Source organism: Pyrus communis, chromosome 3, assembly GCF_963583255.1.
Source record: "Pyrus communis chromosome 3, drPyrComm1.1, whole genome shotgun sequence".
NCBI classification, from domain to species: Eukaryota; Viridiplantae; Streptophyta; class Magnoliopsida; order Rosales; family Rosaceae; genus Pyrus; species Pyrus communis.
The window spans coordinates 7,056,740-7,079,111 of record NC_084805.1 but is presented as its reverse complement, the minus strand read 5'-3'; the positions used below and the strand labels follow the sequence as shown (position 1 = coordinate 7,079,111).

The 22,372-nt window shown below is 37.5% G+C and overlaps 2 protein-coding genes across 2 annotated transcripts; one reads left to right on the top strand and one right to left on the bottom strand.

The window, feature by feature from the left end:
- Nucleotides 1-12,108: 12,108 nt before the first annotated feature.
- Nucleotides 12,109-13,873, top strand: LOC137730144 (putative polyol transporter 1). The gene is made up of 3 exons (XM_068469210.1): nucleotides 12,109-12,259; nucleotides 12,367-12,713; nucleotides 12,809-13,873. Exons 1-3 carry the CDS (start codon nucleotides 12,109-12,111, stop codon nucleotides 13,871-13,873), a joined length of 1,563 nt encoding a protein of 520 aa, XP_068325311.1.
- A 1,328-nt stretch (nucleotides 13,874-15,201) lies between these two features.
- Nucleotides 15,202-19,137, bottom strand: LOC137728666 (uncharacterized). The gene is made up of 8 exons (XM_068467392.1): nucleotides 18,849-19,137; nucleotides 18,158-18,209; nucleotides 17,604-17,874; nucleotides 17,430-17,491; nucleotides 16,891-17,083; nucleotides 16,700-16,796; nucleotides 15,652-15,734; nucleotides 15,202-15,417 (listed from the first exon to the last, which is right to left on the bottom strand). The coding sequence occupies exons 2-8, from the start codon at nucleotides 18,203-18,205 to the stop codon at nucleotides 15,410-15,412; spliced, it is 762 nt and encodes a 253-aa protein (XP_068323493.1). The 5' UTR covers nucleotides 18,206-18,209; nucleotides 18,849-19,137; the 3' UTR covers nucleotides 15,202-15,409.
- Nucleotides 19,138-22,372: the final 3,235 nt, after the last annotated feature.

Sequence of the window (22,372 nt, the reverse complement as noted above, 5' to 3'; positions counted from 1 at the left end):
GTATAAGAGAGAGATGCAGGGAGAAACAACAACTACCGAGGGGAGCAGGGAAAGAAGAATGGGAATGAAAAAGAACGCACATACCTAATTCGTGAAGTAGTGTTTGCCCGACGGAAATCCTCGACAGGCACCTTCACTGAGTCGTCGAGCAAACGTGTTTCTGCCCGTTTTTTAACATATCAGTGTGGTCCTTTGTTAAAACTAATTGAAACCGTTAGTCAATGAGAAATGGTTGATTAAGTCATCAATGTATACTTCCATGCTGTGGCTGATTAAGTCATGAAAAATGGTGTCCATAGCTCTTTGATATGCTGCACCAGCATTTTTGAGCCCAAATGGCATGACTAAGTACTTATATGCTCCAACATGTTAAGGCACCTAAAAGTTGTTTTATGTATATCTTCTTTAGCCATTTTTATTTGATTATAACCTGCATTCCCGTCCATAAAAAATAGGACTTTATGTTTTGCAACTACATCTATGGATAGGTCAGCCATGGGCATGGGATATTTATCTTTAGGCATGGCTCCATTAATGTTTCTATAGTCAACACAACATCGAACTCGATTAGTTATAGCTTTGAATATAGGTACAATGTTGGCCAACCATTCGATATGTTTGGCAGGCCTAATAAATCCAGCCTTCACCAGCCTCTCAATCTCTTCTTTAACTTTTTCTTCGATCTCTTTTGACATCCTTTGTGGTGCTTGCTTTACAGGTTTATATCCATCCTTAATAGGCATCCTATGCTCTACTAAGATTGAATCTAAACCTAGCATCTCAGTGTAATGCTAAGCAAAACAGTTTTTGAATTTGTGCAAAAGGCTAACTATCTTCGCCCGATCTTTCACTTCTAACAGGCCACTGATCTGTATAGGCCTTGGATCCCCCTTAGTCCCTAAATCAATGGTTTCTAAGGGGTCTTACACTTCTGGTGGTGGCTTGTCAGGTTCTGCACACAAAAATTCAACCTACTCTGGATTCTCCGGCTAGTCTTCTAGCCCATCCAGGTCATATATACATTCAGCCATTTGAATGGCTGTTTCCAACTCCTTCCCAAAAAACTCTTCTTCATCCCTGTTCTGGCTACTTAATGCTTCTTTCTTCCATTTCTCTTGATCTTTGGCTGAGCTCTCTCTTTCTTGTTTTCTCTCTTTTCCATACACCAATAGTCTTTTGATTAATAACCTGACTGCAACTACTTAGTCATTTCTTCTTTGTTCTAACATTACTGGTGTTGGGGAGTTGGGACAATATGGGGTCTATCTCATTCATCCCTTGTAAAGGACAGCCCTTGTTTTAGCAGTTTTTGGGCCGTCACCTTGGTCGGACAGCCGTTCATTTGCTCCTAAACACTGAAGAATCTCAACACTAGGATTGTAAAAGCTGGTTTCTGCCACATTTGTTGTAGGAAGGAATGGTCGTGACTCGGCCTCCACTATCTCCCAAAATTATGGTTCTATGACCCCTTCCTCATGGTAAACTGCTACATGTTGATGTAAGGTGGAAGGTATAGAAAAACTCTGATGAATCCAACCTCGGGCTAGCAAGGCTTCATAGGTGGAAGTATTGTCTACAATGAAGAAGGCTAGCATGATTTGCTTGGACCCCAAGTCAACCTCCAATGGCAATATCCCATGAGTTCTAGTGATGGCTCCAGAGAAACTGGATACTGTTAGATCTGTGGGGATGAGACCTTCCTCACTTCTACACATCATTTTCATCTACTTATATGGCAACACATTAACTGTAGCTCCACCATCAATCAAAACCCTCATGAAGGGTACTCCCTCCAAATGAGCAGTTGCATATATAGGTCAAGATGGTTAGCTAGGGTCATACTCGAGCGGCTAAAGACCATTTTATCTAAATATACCCTCTCAAGCTCTTTCTTTGCGAGCTTGGACAAGCCTGTTCTGCCCGATTCTCTTCTTCTAGCTTCTTCAATACTAACATGTGACATCATAGGTTATATTGCCAAGTAATCACCCTCCATAACGGCAGGTTGATCAGGCTCAGCGCAAAATATGGCAGATAAAACATATGTCATGTTTACGTAGAAGTTGCTAGGTTCAAGTAAATCCTTTTTCTTGCCCCCAATGTGGTCCATGAATTCATCTAACCAAGCATGTGCTTCTTTTGGCAACATTAGCTCAGGCAACTTTTCCTCCCAGGTTATATCAAAGTCTGGTAGTTGCTCTAGAACTTTGCAAAGAGTATCAACCAACAAAGGTGAATGCATTCTCCTTTCAGGCGAGATAGTTCCAAAACATATTGACTCCAGGCTCCATCTTGGGGTTGGCATCATCACTATATCCTCTTGAGCCCTTCTCAAGATTCTGTACTTTCCTGGATTAGGGCTTTGTGGCACATGATCTCCTTCTCCTTTAATCTTGCTATTAGCTCTTTCTACCTCTATTTTCCTTCTCCAGTGAAGTTGATTTCTTCCCCTATGAGGTACCTTATCATATTTCACATTTTCAAAGATTTATGATGTAGCAGAAACTTTGAGTGAGTTCATATGAGCTTTGTGATATCTTTGGACTCTCCTAATCATGAAGGCTCTCATTTCCTTGACAGGTCTCCCATATTTCCCAACTACATACCATTTTCGCTCAAGTTGGGAAGAATCCTTCTTGGTGAATGGGGATATAACGCTCTTTGTTCTTCCCTTTATCCTGACATCACCACCTTCATATTTGGCTGGAAAGGCCTAACCTCCACCCATTTTGGTATTTCAGCTTATTCGTTTTTACTTCTTCAGAGGCTTCTTAATTTCTGAACACCTCTGATAAGCCCTTTAGTTGAAAATCCCCTCCTAACCTTTGGGAAACATTTGTGGATGTCTCTTTCTCAGCTACCCACATGATGCTTCTATGGGCTTTTTGTTTTTTTTTTTTTCTCTTCTTCTAATCAATTCTTGATCAATAATGGCTCCTGATACTGGTACTTCTAGCTCACATTCACATTGGCACTTGCTACATAACACCAGTCATTTAACTATGGTTGCTTTAGGTTTCTCGAGCAACTTGATAGTTCCTTCTATCAGTCTATCAACTTACTTTCTCTCTTCCTTCACTTCCCAAGTGGCTTTTCCCTTTCCTTTCCCATCCCAAGTCAAGTTGATCATGTTTATTAGGGCTTCTAGGAAGGGACCCGTGTCAATCATCATATTGGCCTGTGATTTCTCCTGCAGCAACTTTCCTTTCCCTATAAGGTCTTGAATCCAGTCTCTGAAATGGACACAATTAGTTATAGAATAGTTAAAGGTATACTGCAACTTGCAATATTTTTTTTCCTCTTAATTCTTCAGGCTTAGGCATTTTCTTAGTGATGTCGGGCACAATTACTCTTACCTGCACTAGCTCTTCATAGATTTCTGAGGCCTTGGCCAAATCAAAAGATAACTCTGGTACTTAGGGGACTTTATGGGGACAAATCCACCATCATTCATCACCATCTTCTAATCATTAACTGGCTGGACTAAACCATTTACTAATAATGGTTTGAAGGGCGTAGTCATCTCTACTGCACACATTGATAGAAGCATATTTATGTGACTTTGTTAGTTTAATTCCTTGCATTTAGTGAGTGAGTTTCTATTTATTATAGTGATTTAAGTTATTTTCTTGTGTTTGTAGGTCCAATCGGCTAAAGTGGCAAGAAAGTGCAATTTTGAGCATTTTGGAGCAGTTTTGGGCTTGGAATGGATAGCACATGCATGGAGCAAGGTGGATGGACGAAATTAAAGTTCAAGAAGGGCTAGGAATGTGCTAAAGAGTTGAAGAAATTAATTCAAGACTTGGAAGACAAGGAATCAGCTACAAAGAAGGAAACATGAGTCAAACTACCTTATTTTGACTTAGTCAATCCTAATATTTTCCTACTTATGTTCCAGCTGCTAAGAGGGTTCCTAATTAATTTAGGACACTTAAATATATGCTCTAGAAGGCCCAATCCTATTCCAAGAGGGGTTGCTACACCTATCCCTTTCCTTCCCTTCCCTTGCCGTGCAAGGCATATCACTTTCCTTCCTTTTCCTTGCAGCATACCCCTTTCCCTTTTCCTCTTAGATTCTGACATTTAATTACCCTTTTTCTTTGAGGATTTGGTGTACAAATCTGTCTCCAAAATTAATTAGGGTTCTAGTTATCTTTCCCTTTAAATATAACATTGTGTCGCACCATACAAGGAACCATTCACCATTCATTCATTCATTCAGCCATCCATCCCTCACACACACAAGCCGTACCACCTATCTATCTCACACCATCACCCAATTTCATACACACACACACACCTTGTGCCATAACTTTTCAAGGAGAAATGAGAGAATACCCTTGGAGCCATGCTTGCCATTCAAGTTTTGGATTGTTGGAACGTTTTTAGGTGTATTCTATCTTTTGCTTTCAATGTTTAATTTAAGTTTTCTTTTTTTAAGTGCAAACATGAGGAGCTTTGTACAACAAAGAAACGAATTCGGGAGAAAGAGGTGGTACATGTAAGTGAAAATGTCTCTGCAATGTTGTAAAGAAAGTTGCCACCTAAATGCAAAGATCCAGGTAGTTTCACTATCCCTTGTATAATTGGTAATACAAGGTTTGAACATGCTATGTTAGACCTAGGTGCATCCATTGATGTCATGCCATATTCTATTTATGCATCTATGAACTCAGGAGAGCTTAAAAATGATGGAGTTATTATTCAATTAGTCAATCGTTCTAATGCATATCCAAAAGGAGTTTTGGAAGATGTTATGGTCCAGGTTAATCATTTAATCTTTCCGGCTGATTTCTATGTGCTTGAAATCGAGGATTCGACCCATTTTCCACCATTGCCAATCCTACTTAGAAGACCATTCATGAAAATAGCTCAAACAAAGATTGATGTGGCCAAGAAAGCATTAATAATGGAGTTTGGTGGTGATATGATTAAATTCAATGTTTCTGAATCTGTTAAGAATCCTAATGATGTTTGTCCTTGTTTTGCCATTGATGTGAATACAAATATAGGGCAGGAACGTTCAACACCTATCAAGAAGGATGTATTTCGAACCACCATCGAAGAGGGAATTGGAGAGCACAAGGAACATGCCACTGCCCTCAAAACACCCAATCTGGCTGAAAGCATCCCTAGTGATTTTGTTGATCACGCTGATACTTTTGAGTCTTCATTGCAATACATTAGGAAGCCACCTATTCCAATTCCAATTCCCATTTCAACTAATAGGTTGTTACCTTCTTTGGTGTAGGTACCCAATTGAATCCAAGGTGATGAGAAAGTTTACATTGACTTTAGGAAGCTCAACACCACAACCAGGAAGGATCACTATCCCCTTCCATTCATTGCGCCTTATTATGAGTACTTTAAGGAGCATGTCATGGAGGAAATACCCCTCCATGCCGTGGGCACTAATGGAGCTTAAAAGAGAGGTATCATCCGGCTGGAAGACGTTAAAGCAAGCACTTCTTGGGAAGCAACCCATGCATATTAATAAAGAAGACCTAGGAATCTCCAACAATCCACAACCAGATTTGTGTTCCTTAACCCTACTCTTTATTGCTTTTACTTTGCCACACATGTCATATTTGTTAGTTGTTGTTTGATTGTTTGCGTGTGAGTCTATGTTTGAAACATTGAGGACAATGTTTGATTTAAGTGTAGGGGGTAAACAAAGTGTTTTTCATGAATTTCGTCAGATTTTATCACCTATCATTTCTAAAGTTGTTACTCACTGTTTTTAAGTTTTTTTAGTGTGTTTTGAAGTGTTTTAATGTGTCTTAAACAGAAAATACGAAAATTTGAAAAAAAATATTCGAAAAAGTTTTGAAAACCCCAAAAAGAGTCGTTTTTGTGTGTTTGTTTGTGTCTTAAGGTACCTTCCAACACAATGATGAGGATTTGATTTTTAATTGCATGACTGTTAAAGAAAGTTACAAACATGGATGGAAGTTTGATATGCTCTTTGGTTTATGCTTAGTTGTAGTTGTCGTTTACGAATTCACATATAATCACAAAAAGAAAGAAATCAATTTTTGTAACATGCTTGAAGGAACTCAAACTAACGCTACAACCCTGAGAGACTTGAGCCTAAACTTTATTTGGAGAGTTATTAATCTGTGATTTCTTGTTTTCTATAGTCGTTGCATGATCTCATTATTTCTTTGCTTGGTTACTACTTAGAATGCGTTTTCATCATTATAGTTCCAAATACTAGAACTCATGCCCGTTTAATTCAAAGCATGATATTGAGTGCATAACATACAATAAGATGAAGTTGTTTAGTTAAACCAGAGCCAAAAAGCCTTGTCCCTTTGCATATGTGTTGTAGGTTTAACCCCTTTGAGCCTTATTTCGCCTATTTTCTTTGTTAGCCACATTATCCTTACCTAGCCTCGAATAGGATTATCCATACCCTTGTTCTTAAAGGATAGTGAAGCATGACTTAAAGGGAATTCCTTTTGATCTACATTATGCAGAAAAACAAGTGTGGGGGAGGTTTTCGTTGGAAATCTGAAATCTAAAAAAAACCGTGAAAAAGAAAGAAAAAGAGTTGAGAAATAAGTGACAATAAACTCACAAGTATTGGTTGTTGAAGAAAGGGTCCAAAAGTTTGAATATGGCCCTAAGTGTTGTGTGAATCTTTAATGGGTGTTTTAAGTTGATTTCTGCATTCAAAAGTGAATTCTAAGTGTTTATTTCATTACTTTGCTTACTATTGCTTTAAGAACCTTTGTTTATCCTTAACCTTTCTTTGTTAGCCAATACCTTAGCCCCATTACAAACCTTAGACTTCTATCTTGATTGTTATGTGTTTCAATATGTGGAGTTTGAAATTGGTATGATCATATGGAATCCCTGGTTCTCGCTTATAAGTAGTAGTGTTCCATTCATGAGATCATATACATATACATATTAATAATTTCAGAAATTGCTTTCTTTGTTATAACATATGCGAGTGCTAGTCTACATGTTTACATCAATCTTCTCACATATACTTAGTATAGGGAGTGTAGTCAGAAAATCTGCGTGAAAATAGACAGTATATCCGGTGAGGAATTGAGTGAATTCTCTAAGGCATGTTACTACATTCAAAACATTGTTTTAATTGATTAAATGTGAGCTAGTGAATGGTGACTATGATTAAGTATGTGTTCAAGGGTAAGGATGACTAAAATCTATGGAGTGGTGATCTTTGGCATGTCATGTTGCATTGGAAATCCCTGAGGCAATTGTTGGAAGGTCTAGAGTGTGTTTTTTTTGTTTTATTTTGCTTGAGGACTAGCAAAAGCTAAGTGTGGGGGAATTTGATAGGAGCATATTTATGCGATTTTGTTAGTTTAATTCCTTGCATTTAGTGAGTTAATTTCTATTTATTATAGTGATTTAAGTTATTTTCGTGTGTTTGTAGGTCCAATTGGCTAAAGTGGCAAGAAAGTGCAATTTGGAGCATTTTGGAGCAGTTTTGGGCTTGGAATGGATAGCACATGCATGGAGCAAGGTGGATGGACGAAATTGAAGTTCAAGAAGGGCTAGGAATATGCTAAAGAGTTGGAAGAAATTAATTCAAGACTTGGAAGACAGGAATCTGCTACAAAGAAGGAAACATGAGTCAAACTACCTTATTTTGACATAGTCAATCCTAATATTTTCCTACTTATGTTCCAGCTGCCAAGACGGTTACTAATTAATTTAGGACACTTAAATATATGTTCTAGAAGGCCTAATCCTATTCCAAGAGGAGTTGCTGCACCTATCCCTTTCCTTCCCTTCCCTTGCCGTGCAAGGCATATCATTTTCCTTGCCGCATACCCCTTTCCCTTTTCCTCTTGGATTCTGACATTTAATTACCCTTTTTCTTTGAGGATTTGGTGTACAAATCTGTCTCCAAAATTAATAAGGGTTTTAGCTATCTTTCCCTTTAAATATAACATTGTGCCGCGCCATACAAGGAACCATTCACCATTCATTCATTCATTCAGCCATCCATCCCTCACACACACAAGCCGCAGCACCTATCCATCTCACACCATCACCCAATTTCTTACACACACACCTTGTGCCGTATCTTTTCAAGGAGAAATGAGAGAAGACCCTTGGAGCCGTGCTTGCCGTTCAAGTTTTGGATTGTTGGAACGTTCTTAGGTGTATTCTATCTTTTGTTTTCAATGTTTAATTTAAGTTTTCTTTGTTTAAGTGCGAACATGAGGAACTAATTTCATTTTGGCAAGAGGAGAATTCAAAGCCACGAACAGATATGTGATATGAATTGATTTCATCCAATTATTGTTTCATAAATTGTGAATGCAATTTGCTTAACTGCTTGATTGATAACTTATTCTTGTATGTTGATTAAGGAGGCCTACTTAGTTTGCATGCATGAATTTGATGCTAAAATATAAGGGATTTTCACCTAATCGTTATGAACTTAAATTTGCAAGTAGTGGAGGTTGCTAGTCATAATCGTGTTAAGTAAATTCCTGGCAAGAGTATCATGTTTTTCATAGTTACGAATGCCTTGTCAATGCTTATGATTTTCACAAAGCTTAATGATCTTTGATTGTATCTCTATTATGTTGTTCATGTAGGGAACTATTGAAGAATAATTTGGTTGTCGATGCGAATTCCATCCAATTCAATGACTTAAGGAAAATTTGAGGGTTAATTAGTGTTGTTTACGGTTAATCTGGGGCGTTGAGGTTCATGGTTTATTGGAATAATAATTGGAAATCGATTTGTATGCATATGTGTCATGTGTGGAGAAGAACCCTTTAGCTAGCTTATCATCCATCAATTCACCCAAATTTGTGTCAGTTTACTTCGTTTCTGCAATTTGTTTGCTTTTACTTTAAATTCATCAAAACCATTCCCCCCCCCCTTAATATTTTGTGTTTACTTAGTTAGAACATGTTTAGATTTGTTTCCCTTAGTGTTTTGAGTCAAAGTTAAGTTAGAATTCGTCCAAAATCAACCTTAGTGTCTGTTTTGAGTCAATTTGCTCGTTTTGTGCTATTTTGAGTCATTCTAGTTTGTTTTGAGTTATTAGAGTCTAGTTTTCTGTTTTTGAGTCTAGTTTAGTGTTTTAGAGTTTAAATTGTGTAGATTAGCATCCCTTTTAATCTCTGGCCTAGAACGATCCTTACTTACATCTTTACTACAATTGTCAATAAGAGGGTTTAATTTGAGTGCTAGTTTATAACACATCACACATGTCAATTCTTTCTCCTTCATGATCATCACTTCCTTCTGGCTCCCCTCCTTCAAACTCTAGTTGATGAATGGCAACTTTGTTTTTGTAGAATGGTGGTGCTTTAGAGGAGTGCTTCACCTGCTGCACCTCGATCAATAATTTCTCTACTTAGTAGCATCAATCACCAACTCTTGCAGATCATTGAACTGTACATCATAAAACTTTTTTCTTAAAGGCAATCTCAATGCCTTCTGAGCGATTGAAATAAGCTGGGCATGATTGATAGGGAATTGGCATCTCATCCTTGCCTTCCTGAACCTCATCATGAAGTTCTCAGTAGACTCATGTTCGTATTGCTTCACCTTGACTAGATCGTTAATAGTCATCTCGCGTTCCATTTTGTAGAACTGTTCATGAAAAGCCATCTTTATTTGCCCCCAGTTAGCAATAGAATTGGAAGGGCAACAGAGAATACCACTGAAATGCTAAGCCAACCAACGAATTCCCAAACAGTCTTAACTTATAATTAGGATTGTCTTCAAATGCCACGCAATGATTGGAGAACTTGAAAATAGATCTCTAGATGACACAGTACCATCTTCTCCACTGAAATTTGGAAACGCAGGCATCTTGAAGTTGAGGGGAAAAGGATTATGCTCATCAATATACTCAAGATATGGCTTCTGATAGGTGATCCTGAACAACGAGCGAACCTGAGGTTGAGCATTCTGGACCACCATCCTCCTTAACTCAGCTAACTCATCTATAAGTTGTTGATTGGCTGTATTATTAGGCGGGGTATGAGGGAATTCCCACTTCGGGCTACAATCATTGCCCTATAAAGTTTCTTTTTTTGGATCGGGCTTTCTCCACCTAGCCCATACTTCTTTATTAACCAATGGTTGTGGTCTATAAGGAGGAGGTTTGTCCATGGTTGTGAACTCAACTTTCCCACTGGATTCTCTGATTACTTGGGACATCCCATAGTTCTTTCTTTCTCTTTCGCTATGCCCCCTACTATCTAGTGAGAATAATAAGGGGTTGGGCAACTCCGCTTCCAGGATCTCCTCCAATATTGGCTGACTAATTCTAAATCCCTCCTTGTTTTTTCCTTTATTCTTCTTTTCCTCAAGCAAAGGAAATAGGGGGATAACTGGTTCTTTCTCAGAGCTTGCTTCTCTCATCATGTTCCTGGCATAACCAGTTTTTAGAGTAGAGTATTCCAGATCTAATCTTCTTTGTAGACTCCCTGTTAGGGAATAAAGTCTACTCACTTCTCCTCTCGTTTCCAGAGTGATATTTGCCATAGTTTTCATTACTTGCATCATGGTGGCTTGCAAGACTTCATTGGTCACCTTTTCTCCTAACTTCTCAGATGGAGTCGAGCTTTTTGGAATAGCTAGTCCTCGTAGGGAGGGGAAATCTTCTGGATGAGCTATCAAGCTTGATCTTGGTATACACTGGGGTAGTCCGTATTCTATGTTCCACCTGAAGGTTTTCTCCTTCTTCTTTCTTCTTGGCATACATGACAAGTATGTTGGGTCCCACCAAGCGTGCCAAAACTATGTTCTATCAAAGATTTCTTTGGAGAAGGATCCTCGGACCTCGGCACTTTGGATGTGTGGTCGGGCTCTTACTTGTTGATGTGCTACAAGAAGAAGACAAAGTTAGTTCTGAAAGTGCCTTTGTGGGGCCTTAGGTGTAGGCCTTGAGGCTCACAATCAAAACTAACTAAGTGCTAGGCATGCCACTGCTATCTCAGTATAGCAGATGTAGAACAAGTGTGTTTTCAATTGATTACTTGTGCCCCAAGTTACTCAAACTTCTTGTTATCAAAGGATTGTCGTGGATGGGTTAAGTCCATGTTAAATTCTTTTTCTTGCCTTGTAAATAAGGACTTTTAGTTCATGGTCTTGTACATACAAATGAAGGAAGTCCAGAGCCCTTTAAGTTGTTATTGTGGTTCCAGATTATGTATGTTTGTTTGTTTGATTGATTGAGTATCCTTGTCTCTGGGGCTTCTTCTTCCTTTTATATGCAAACTAGCCTGACTATTGTAACTTTTGCTCGTCTGAAAGCATTTGGAGGGTAGTGAGTCATCACCTTTCTTACTTGCAATGCCACTGAAAAGTATTATTTGGCTGATAGTAGGTTGGTCTCTATCACTTGTTGCTTCACTTGTAGACACATGACTTGTGTCTCTTGGCTGAGAAAGCCTCAATTTACTTCTGGGCTCGATGCTAAGTTTCGGGCAAATCCCCTTTTAATTGGCATCTTTGGGCTTTCTTTCACTTAAACCCAATGTTCAAATATTAGCCCAAACACAAAGCTATCTATCTATGTGATTAAAGAAACACAAAATTAAGAATACTTTGCACAAAATTAACCCTCGCTGGCACTACATGAGTAAATCAATGATTAATTGCCAAAATAGTAACCTTTGAATCGGGGTTGGATTAAAAATATAAGAAAACATTAAAATTAAAACTATTTCTTGGTAAGTTAAAGAAAAAATCAATTGGTCTTCATACAACAGCGGAACTGTAAAAACGGATCTCCCAACACAAAGTTGGAATTTGTTTTGCTTTAGTCCGTAACTTACTCGTTTCGGAATGTTTATAAGGGGAGCCTGCATGCAGACATATCATCAGCAAGCTTGGTTCTTACCCACCTTCCTTCGTAAGATACAAATCATCACAAATCCAAATAAACGCAAGTTAGCAGAGTACTGGCGAATTGTTAAGCACTTGAGAACTTGTGTTCTGAAAACAAAAGATCCAAATCCTATTCCCAAAACAAAAAACAGCACCTTGGTGAATGAATAAAATTCTCGAGTAATAGCAAATTCTTTCATTGACAAGTGATCTCTCTGTTTTCTGTCTGTCTATTTGTCTATCGATCTCTAGCTAGCTCTAACAATGGAGATGGCTGACCGGAAACCTCAAAATACTGAAGCCTCAGGCCAGAAGACTATTGCAGACTTTGATCCCCCGAAGGCCGCGAAGACAAAGAAGTTCGCTGTTGCCTGTGCCATTTTGGCTTCAATGACTTCAATCTTGCTGGGCTATGGTAAATTTAATTGTCCATTTACTTCATGCATGTGGATTTTTCTTTTGGTATTTTTTTTCCTTTTTATGTGTGTTATTACGTTTTCTTGATTTCATTTTTACATACAGATATTGGTGTGATGAGTGGAGCGTCACTCTTCATCAAAGAAAACCTGAAAATCACCGACGTACAAGTTGAAGTCCTCAACGGTACTCTGAACCTGTACTCTCTCATCGGTTCTGCCTTGGCAGGAAGAACATCCGATTGGATTGGCCGACGATACACGATTGTCCTCTCTGGAGCCATCTTCTTTGCTGGAGCTCTCCTTATGGGATTTGCCCCCAACTACGCCTTCCTCATGTTCGGCCGATTTATTGCTGGAGTTGGAGTTGGTTACGCTCTTATGATAGCTCCTGTCTATACAGCCGAAATCTCTCCAGCCTCATTCCGTGGCTTCCTCACATCTTTCCCTGAGGTTTGTTTTTTTGCTTGGTTATCTCATTGTATACATTAATCCACTTGTAGGAAATATGAATAATCAATAAATTTGATTTGTTTCAAAATATGCAGGTGTTTGTTAATGTTGGTATATTACTTGGGTACGTATCCAACTATGCCTTGGCCAAGCTCCCGATCCACTTGAACTGGAGGATCATGCTCGGCATTGGCGCAGTTCCCTCTCTTTTCCTCGCCGTCGGCGTCCTAGCCATGCCTGAGTCACCACGCTGGCTCGTCATGCAGGGGCGACTCGGAGACGCCAGGAAAGTCCTGAACAAAACTTCTTCTACCCATGAGGAGGCTGAGCTCAGACTAGACGAGATCAAAGAGGCCGCTGGAATCCCAAAAGAGTCCAACGAGGATATCGTTCAGGTTTCGAAGAAAAGCAAAGGTGAAGGCGTATGGAAAGACTTGTTCCTTCGGCCCACCCCAGCTGTCCGCCATATTTTGATCGTGGGAGTTGGTATCCACTTCTTCCAGCAAGCCTCCGGTATTGACTCCGTCGTGTTGTACAGCCCCAGGATCTTCGAGAAGGCTGGAATCACTTCCTACAATGACAAACTACTTGCAACCGTAGCCGTTGGAGTTGTCAAGACCATTTTCATCCTTGTCGCCACCTTTATGCTTGACAAGTTCGGACGTCGTCCTTTGCTTTTGACCAGTGTGGGTGGAATGATCTTCTCTCTCTTGTTGCTCGGTGTGGGTCTTACAGTCGTCGATCATTCCCACAGCAAGGTCCAATGGGCCATCGCTCTGTGCATTGCAATGGTAATGTCCAACGTTGCGTTTTTCTCCATCGGGCTTGGACCCATCACCTGGGTCTACAGCTCAGAGATCTACCCGTTGCAGCTGCGCGCGCAAGGGTGCGCTATGGGAGTGGCCATGAATAGGTTGATGAGCGGAGTCATCTCCATGACGTTTCTTTCATTGTACAAGGCCATCACGATCGGTGGTGCCTTCTTCCTTTATGCCGGAACGTCTTCGATTGCTTTTATGTTCTTTTACACAATGCTGCCAGAAACACAAGGCCGAAGCCTCGAAGATATGGAACTCTTGTTTGGCAAATACCATAAGTGGAGACAAGCGAATGCCATGCTCAAGAAGAAGGAAGCTGCTGAGAAAAGCCAAAGCGCTTAAGAATAATAGGGCAAAAAACGCTTACCATATTTTTCATATTTACGTTTGTACGACTCTCTAATAGAGATGGGACACACATGTTGATGGCCCTTCCTCTATTAGAGAGGTAGTACAAGTGTCGTGTGAAAATTTTGGTAAGTGAATGCCCTAAGTTTTTGTTCTAAGTTTTCTCTTATGCCCCAACGTTCTTGCAACGGGGCTGCTCATTCCGTCGCCTCCCTTTGTGTTCAATAAAGGAGGCGTTCGTCGTTGGGACTTGATTGCTCCCATTTAGCTTTTCAATGTACTTCGTTTCGGATGTCAACGTTTCAATCCGTACTTAATAAAAGCTCTATTGTTTCAACAAAATACACACAAAAAAGTGCAGTCCTTAATTACTGAATGTACTTAATGATGGCTGTTTATCATTATAAAAGTTTTTACTTTCAAAATTTTATTGGTGTTTCGGTGATATGTAGCTCAAACTCACTCTTCGCCTTATCTTCTTAATTTGTTAAATAAAAAGATCTTATATGGAACAAAGAAATAAATTTAAGATGAAATGAACTAGACATGCATGTTTATACAAGGATTGTTCTTCTTCTAAACACGGGGCTTGTAGTACCCTTGCATCGAGATTTAGTTTTTGATTCTCCTTCCTGTAGTTTATAACTCGAGTAGTTAAGAACATGATCTAAATAATTATTTATTGTCTACTATTCCAATTCCCCCTCAATGTAGTTTGTATAAAAGAATCATCACTTTAGCCCTACTATAGTTCCTTCTTCTAATTCGTTTTCCCCATTGACGATTATTACTTGCACCTTTTTTCAGTTAAAGTGCGGACGGACATGCAAAAGAGTGCGAGGCTGATTTCTTTTTTCATAGATCCCCTTTATCCTTCATCTTTCCCTTTCGTCCAGCATCTACCCTAAACTTTAGCCAAAAAAAATTACCTTGACGCATGAACTTCCAAGTTTTAAGCACTAACAATTGAAAAAATTGTTTGATTAATGGAGGTTGTTATTTGGTACCATATTCTTTAGAGAGAGGGTGCACAAGTAGCGTATCATATTGAGTACGGGCTCGAGTTCAGGTGTAAAATTCACGAGCGGCATTACTTGTACAGTTGTACTTGCTCTAGTTATATTTCTTACATCGGTTATGCTTGCAGCCGATAAGAAATACTGCAAAAGATGCAAATACTCGCTTGAAAAGCAAGCAATAAAGCTCAAATAACTGGAGAGTGAATGCTGTGAGGCGATGTTTATGGTCGTTAATCTACGATGATCCGTTAATGAACTCAGGTTACTCACTGCGACTAATGAACTCGATATCAACGACGGATGTAGGAACTTGGCATCACTAAATAATTTACTGATCATAACGCACTGCATATCTTATACATAAACGAGAGTACTGTTTACATATCAATCGTTAAAACATACATTCAACGTAAATAACTATGACCACAAACAGGCTGGGACTTATGGAATTCTTGTATGACGCATACGTGTTTGGATCGGTTATCCGAGCTATGAGCTTCCAAATGCAGTGTCATTTACCTGTCGGAACAACAACAATACACAATATGTCAACCAAATACTAAAAGATTTCAATGTCAGATCTCGGTGTTTATCATTTAACCATACGACTAAATCAAATCAATTTCTTTAACCAGCAAGAAGTTATAGCGCACCATTGCAAACTTGTCCAGTATCTCATGAAATCATTAGTTTATTTTCAAACTATTAGAAGAGACGATAATTAATTAGACAATCCAGACAAACGCCACTTACCATAGTTTTGGCGCACGGTAGTGAACCTATAGATGGCTTTAATAAGGGAGCCATATTTCATCCACTTCAATTCTCCCATGTGTCTGTAAAGCGAATACGGGACAACAGTTCAAGAAACAAAATGTGCGCAAATAGTCAATACATGTAGGGAAAAAAAAGGAATCACACAAGACAAAGGAGATAAGTTTCTGAGTCTACGATAAAATCAAATACAAGTCTAACATGCAGCTGTGCCTGTATATGGATGACCTAGAGACAAAGATTACCCAGCCCAAAATGAGAAAAATTAAGTTAAGGATTGCTGTTGAGAAACAACTGACAGCGTGATTGCCAGCCCTATTTAGAATAGTTATTTCAGGCCAAGAAAATAATTAAAAAAAATACTTTCCGCGTCCAATTATGCAAACGGAGGGTCTAGCCCTTTAGTCTCGTTAAAGTCCTGGAACCAAACAAATGGGACACCCACCTCCCCACAAAACTCATGGAAAGGTCTCCTAATCAGGGTATAGGAAAAAACTGGCAAGAGACAAGCACTAACAATGAATCTGATAAGAAATTTCCTTAAGGCCCCTTTTCATTCTTTAAAAAATCATTTCCTACCAAACAGGAGATAAAATTAGATCCACTGCTAACTTACAGCTACGTAGCTCTTGCAGACAAATCTTTTGGGATATTTAAATTAGGACATACAGCAGAAAAGAACCCTTGACATAAGTTTCGTATGCTCATTAAACAGGGCAAACATTTTGTTAAGAGTCGACCAGACGAAAATCTTGAAAATCCCAATAGACAGACTATAACAAAATTATTATTACTATAATACGTTTGCGCGCGCACACACACACACACGGATATGTATCTATTATACACAAAAAAGCAGGCTTAAAACTAGGTATTCTCTTCAGCTCTGGCCTATTGTGTGGTTAAAGGGTTACTCCATCCTTCCCTTACCATCGCTTCATGTTTAAGTTTCAGTAAATATCAAGTGCACATATACAGGAAATTACATAACTAAATGCATCTCGCCAATTTGCTTAGAAATACTCACATGATCTCAGTATATCGGATTCTCCATGCAGGGAAACCAAGGTGGCATCTTGCAGGTCCATAAACTAATAGCAGGTCAGGGTCTGGCCCCCTGCAACCTGAAAGCAGAATACCATAAACACCCAGAAGGTCAAATTAAATTTTTCAGTAATCATGAATTTGACTGTTGATGAAACTGACAATAAAACATACCAATAGCTTTTAGTGCCTCGTCCATGTTAGGTTCTGTAAAGATTTTCTCTTCGTGATCTCCAACTAAGTTGGCCAATTTCAAATACTTTGCAAAAAGTAAGTTAGCTGCTTTGGTCACAGCTTCTTTTCCATCAGAGAACGACGAAAATTCCAGAGCCATGCGCTTTTGGTCAAGTAACCCTTCATCACCATCCTGCACATAATGGATGCTAAGTTGGTTATAAACTTTGGTCTTGTCATAATGCAATATATGTTCATTGTGAAAGACACAAAGTACTCATCATATAATATTAAAGAAACACAAAAGAAGACTGCTTTGCATAAAGTTAACCCCCTGGGACTACATCATAAACCAATTACGAATTACTAAGGTGGCAGGTTCATACAAGCATCACCTAAAAAATATAGTACAAAAATAAAATGAGATATTACAATTAAAATAATTGATTGGTTCTTGGTACACTTAGAATGCTAATTACTTCAACAATTTAAGTGGCAAAATGTAGAACAAGAAGTAATTTAGGGACAGAATACAGCACCTCAAATTCTGTTGCATTCTTCAGTTTATTCAAGATGGCTCCTTTTGATTTCTTCAAAACTCCTAGGATCAAAAAAGAAGAAGAATTAGCCAAGGTTGGAATACATATATCACATTGTTGCCTACCAATAGTAGAAGGCATCTGTCATCAATCAGAATAAGAAAGCACCATTACCTTCCGTATCATAAAGGCACACACGCTTCACGCCAATAGCTTCTAGCCACTGCAGAAGCTCAATAACTTTTGAAGTTTGGTAAGCTTCTTCACTTTCTATCACAATAGCCAGGTACTTTAGCTTTCCCAAATCAAGGGCTTTGTAGTTCTTGAGTACTCCACCAGAAATAAGATAGCTTTCAAACACAAAAGCTAAATCTAATAGAAAGTACCATATGCTAACAAAAAGATGTAGAATATGCCATAGGAGCACAAGCCCAAGATTGCCAATCTGCAGCAGCCGCAACCCAGGATTAACGTTGACTTTAACATCAAAGTAAGCATTTAAATATGCATATGAATCAGCCATATTCATGTAAAGTGCCCCAAAAACAACAATTAATTCCACTCTGAAAAAGAACACGTCCTTTTTACGCTCATAATCATCCCATAAGATTATTAACTAAATTAAAACTCATTAACATTACAATTACATGACAGAGCAACAATATTAATTACACAAAGTTGTCATCCAAAAATAAAGCTTCAAACAAAAGAAACTTATATGGACTTACTTGAGCAGCACAAAAGGACACCCTCTGCATTTCCATTTGAAAATCCATAACTCTGAAAAAAAGAAAAACAAAAATCAATTCAAACCCACTTAAACCCAACAACCCAAATATTATTATAAATCTAATCAGCGACTAATCTGAAATCCATAACATCTGCTTCCGGATAAGAAAATGGCTTTTATTATCTGAAATACGATATCAATTGCTATTATAAAATTGTGTAATAGGTTACGTCGCCTGACAAACTGAGTTACAAATTCATATTGGAAATGTGAGTTTTAATGACATAAAAATTTTAGAAGGGTTGAAACCCTAATCAAGTTGACCTTGAATTTGACTAAGATGGGTTTCCGTGATTATGTGCTCCCTTAACTCCCGCGTTCATGTTTTGGATGAATTAGCGGGCTCAATCTCGAAGCTAACATCTTTCTAAACTAAAAATCCTGATAATCTTTGGGCAGAATTTTATTGTTTTGCCGTCATTTCGATATAACAATACATTCAAGCAAGTTCAAACTTCCGGAGGAAACCCAAAATTTGAACAGATAAAAAAATCTAAAATTCATGCTTATCAGGATTAAGCTACAAATCAAACCTAAAAATGAATCTTAACTAAACCCCGAATTCCCAATTAGAAAAAATAAATGAATAAAAACAAAATAGGAAAGAAGAATAGGTAGATTAACGATACCTGAAGGAGTAGGAGGGTGAAGCTTTGAGGAGGAAGCTACGAACCCTAAATCCCAATTTACAGAATCGGTGATGATTTATCAAGCTTGGAAAAACAAGACTCGGAGAGGAAAGTGAGAAGCTGCTGTGTGGAAGCAAACTGAAGCTTCATCAATATATAGAGGATGATCGGAGAACCGAACCCAGAGGATGTGTGTGTGTGTGCGCGCGCGCGCGCGCGCTGGGATTTTGGGTAGACGATTTGTGGTTGCTGGGTTTTGATGTGGAATTTGTGGATTGTCATGTTTCACACTTGTACATGATTTTATTTTTTGGTTCACGTAAATTCCGGCTTTTTTTCTGTTCAGGTCTTTTGTGCCGTCCAACAGTTTTTGAGATGATAATTTTTTTAAAATATAAGTGGAATTAAAATATATATTAATTAATGAATATCTGCTTCAGAGAATGAAAGGCAACGAAGATTTCTAAATTGAAATAATTGGATTGAAAAAGAGTTAAATTTACGAGAATTCAAATTCAAATTTTCATAAAATGTAATTATTAAAAATGTTTTGAAATTGGAATACAAATAGTAAAGATTTCGCAAAACTATTTGAAATATAAATCAATATGATTACTAAAATGCTCTTGTATCGAATCAAATAATTTATATGCTACTTTTTGTAATACAATTTTATATATAATATCAAAGTATAAAGAAACTCAAATTGCTTTTTTGTTTCACAAACACACTAAGAAAAAGTGTGACAGGTATGAAAAACTTAAGATGTCCAAAGGGTTTTGATGGGTTAATATGAAAGGCAATCTTGAAATTTTAGAAATAAATTAGGGTACATTCTGGATTACCTCAACAATCTGAAATTCAAATACTACCAAACTGGGAGTCTAATTGCTCCAAATTTTGGAGTTAAATTTCAAAATTTATGTGAGTTTTACCAATTTTTTTATTTCCTAATATTTGAGAAACATCAAAGTATTCGATAATTAAATTTAATTCTATTTTTTATTCTGATTACGCTTATGGAAACGTGTTGCTAGAATCGTCTAGAAAAACAACAATAAGACACGGCCCCATGATCTTTCATATGGTACGTGGCACAATTATATGTACTTTTGCTAGAACATAAGAGTTCTTATTATAATACCGCCTACATCCTTGTTTAGTATTTTGAATTGGATTGAAATAAATAATTTTTTAATTTCAGTGTATATTGGAGATGAAAGTGAATAGTTCTTTGGTTAAGGAGACTAGGAAAATGTCATACTACGGTTTAGTAGTATTCCTCTTTACTTGTAAGTGAGAAGTATTAGGTTTGATTCTCGCCAAAGATGAATTTGAACCACATTATTACTAGTGCATTATGAGACTAAATCTACCACCTCTCCCTTAGATAATATCGGTTGTTAAAGAAAAAAAAAAATTAAGTGCAAGAACAAGTACGAAAGTGTGAACTAGTGACTAAAGTATTCTTCTTCAATCCGGTAAATAACTGATTAGTAGATTAGACAGGAAAGAAACTCATTCCTTCTAATTCTACCATTTGAGAGAATTAAAATGGATAAGTTTTACTATAATCCGAGGACTTTAAGTTTTTCATTTCTTCCACACTAATAGGTATTTTTACCACCTTCAAAAATAGGGATAAAAACACACAAAATACTTGCAAGAGAACAAGGTAATTGTAGTATAAACGGCTCAAGCAAGGTCACTTTCGCAGGGATTGAATGAATAATTTATGTTTAAAACCAACTCCTAATTAATTATTGAAAACAAAGTTTGGAAAAAGTTGATTTTATGACCTAGAATATTAAAAACGAATTTTAAATTAAAACAAATAAATAACTTGACAAAGTAAAGAAAACAAAAGGAAATAGTTTTGAAAACCAAATTGTAAAAGCCTAAGGTTCCACCGTCCCTTAACAATCATATGTAGATTTATCAATTACTTATGAATTACCCATGCAACTTTGAAGGCTATGTTTTCCTAATGCATATTCTACTCGTGGTATTCAAGCTAGAACGTATATCAAACATGCAATCCGTCTGTGGTATTCATAGCAAATATAAACATGCATGACTCATTAAGCTTTGTGAAAACCCTTTGAAAAACCATGCAACCCGTAAGACGTGGTATTCATCCTAGGTGAAATTACAACTATCAATCACAAGAGGCAATACTCAATCCCCCGGTGGTATTCCGATCGAATTGCATCCGATTACTTATCTAAACATTCTAATAGTAACTAAGAATTAAGATATAGAGAAAGTTTAATGCACAGTGATTAACAATTCAAAGCATGCATGCATAATATCATAAGCAATTAAATAAAAACTACATATTCATGCTAAGACTCCAGGCATCGCCCTAGCAAACGGAAATTAGTTACAAACAACCATAAAACAAAAGGAATTTTATTGAGATAGAAAAAAGATAGAAAACACTTAGAAAATAAACTTCAAAAACCCTCTAGAATAGTGTGTGCGTTCTCCTCCAATGTTGCCTAGAGAACCCTAATGGGCTAACAAGCCTTATTTATACTACTAGAAAATAAAACCCTACCTTGAAAAGGTCTTAGAATAAAACTAGGAAACATAATTAAATGATAAAATAGAAAATAAAAGGTTTCCTATTTGAACTAGAATTCGGAGTTCTTAGAAAATCACACTCTTGACTGGTCAAATCAACTCCGATTTGGTCCCAAAAGGTCTCTTTAGAAAGCTAAAGACATCCCCTACAAATTCTCAGAAGGAATCTTCCTCAAAATACGCCATCTTGACTTCCAAAATACTCAAAACGTCCAAAAACGTCAATCTGGAAAAGCTGCGCACTGGGCCTTTATTTCATCGCCACCAATGGCGTAGCCACCCACAAGGCTAAGGTGGGCTGTAGCCCAGGAATGTTTTCTGTAAGGGTAGTGTTATCCATACACTCATTTTTACTTCTTACACACATCTCTTAATTGCCGGTTGTTCAGATCGAATGAATTGAACATGATCACTAACAAAATATTAATAAGGCTGTGTTGGAAGTAAAATGGGTTTGTGAATAGAACTATTCTTTTGTAAACTCATGCTTATAGCCTACTCAATTTCAATACAGATCATTATTTAATGTATATTTAGTAGAGGAGAGGTAGTAAATAATACATTTTCTAATACAAATTATAAATTAGTTCTATCTTCAGTCCCCCTTTATTCTATTCTTTAAAGAAAAAGACCATTTACCCTATGTAATTTAGTTTCTGTGCTTCTTACTCAAGAAAAGATTAATAAAGTTCTTTAAATACACAATTAAATCCCTATCTCCTCAATTCTTGACTTTCCGTTGCAATTTTCCAATGAATGTCACCTTTGGTACGTTCTTAATCTCTTTATTTAATTAGTAGGTTAATTATTTATATGGTCCTTGAATTTATTGGTTAGGATTATGATTTTGAAAATAGTTTATATTATATTGTTGTTCTTTTATATTGATTAATATATAATTTTATATAAGCAAAAGAAATAAACATATAATTTTATGG

What these genes read in the sequence shown, in the direction of transcription:
- LOC137730144 (XM_068469210.1), top strand. Translation starts at nt 12,109, where the DNA reads ATGGAGATGGCTGACCGGAAACCTCAAAATACTGAAGCCTCAGGCCAG. An exon ending in TTCAATCTTGCTGGGCTATG is followed by an intron (nt 12,260 to 12,366) that starts GTAAATTTAATT and finishes TTTTACATACAG; the next exon opens with ATATTGGTGTGATGAGTGGA. An exon ending in TCCTCACATCTTTCCCTGAG is followed by an intron (nt 12,714 to 12,808) that starts GTTTGTTTTTTT and finishes CAAAATATGCAG; the next exon opens with GTGTTTGTTAATGTTGGTAT.
- LOC137728666 (XM_068467392.1), bottom strand. Translation starts at nt 18,205, where the DNA reads ATGGATTTTCAAATGGAAATGCAGAGGGTGTCCTTTTGTGCTGCTCAA. An exon ending in TGTCCTTTTGTGCTGCTCAA is followed by an intron (nt 17,875 to 18,157) that starts GTAAGTCCATAT and finishes CGGCTGCTGCAG; the next exon opens with ATTGGCAATCTTGGGCTTGT. An exon ending in AGAATGCAACAGAATTTGAG is followed by an intron (nt 17,084 to 17,429) that starts GTGCTGTATTCT and finishes CATTATGTGCAG; the next exon opens with GATGGTGATGAAGGGTTACT.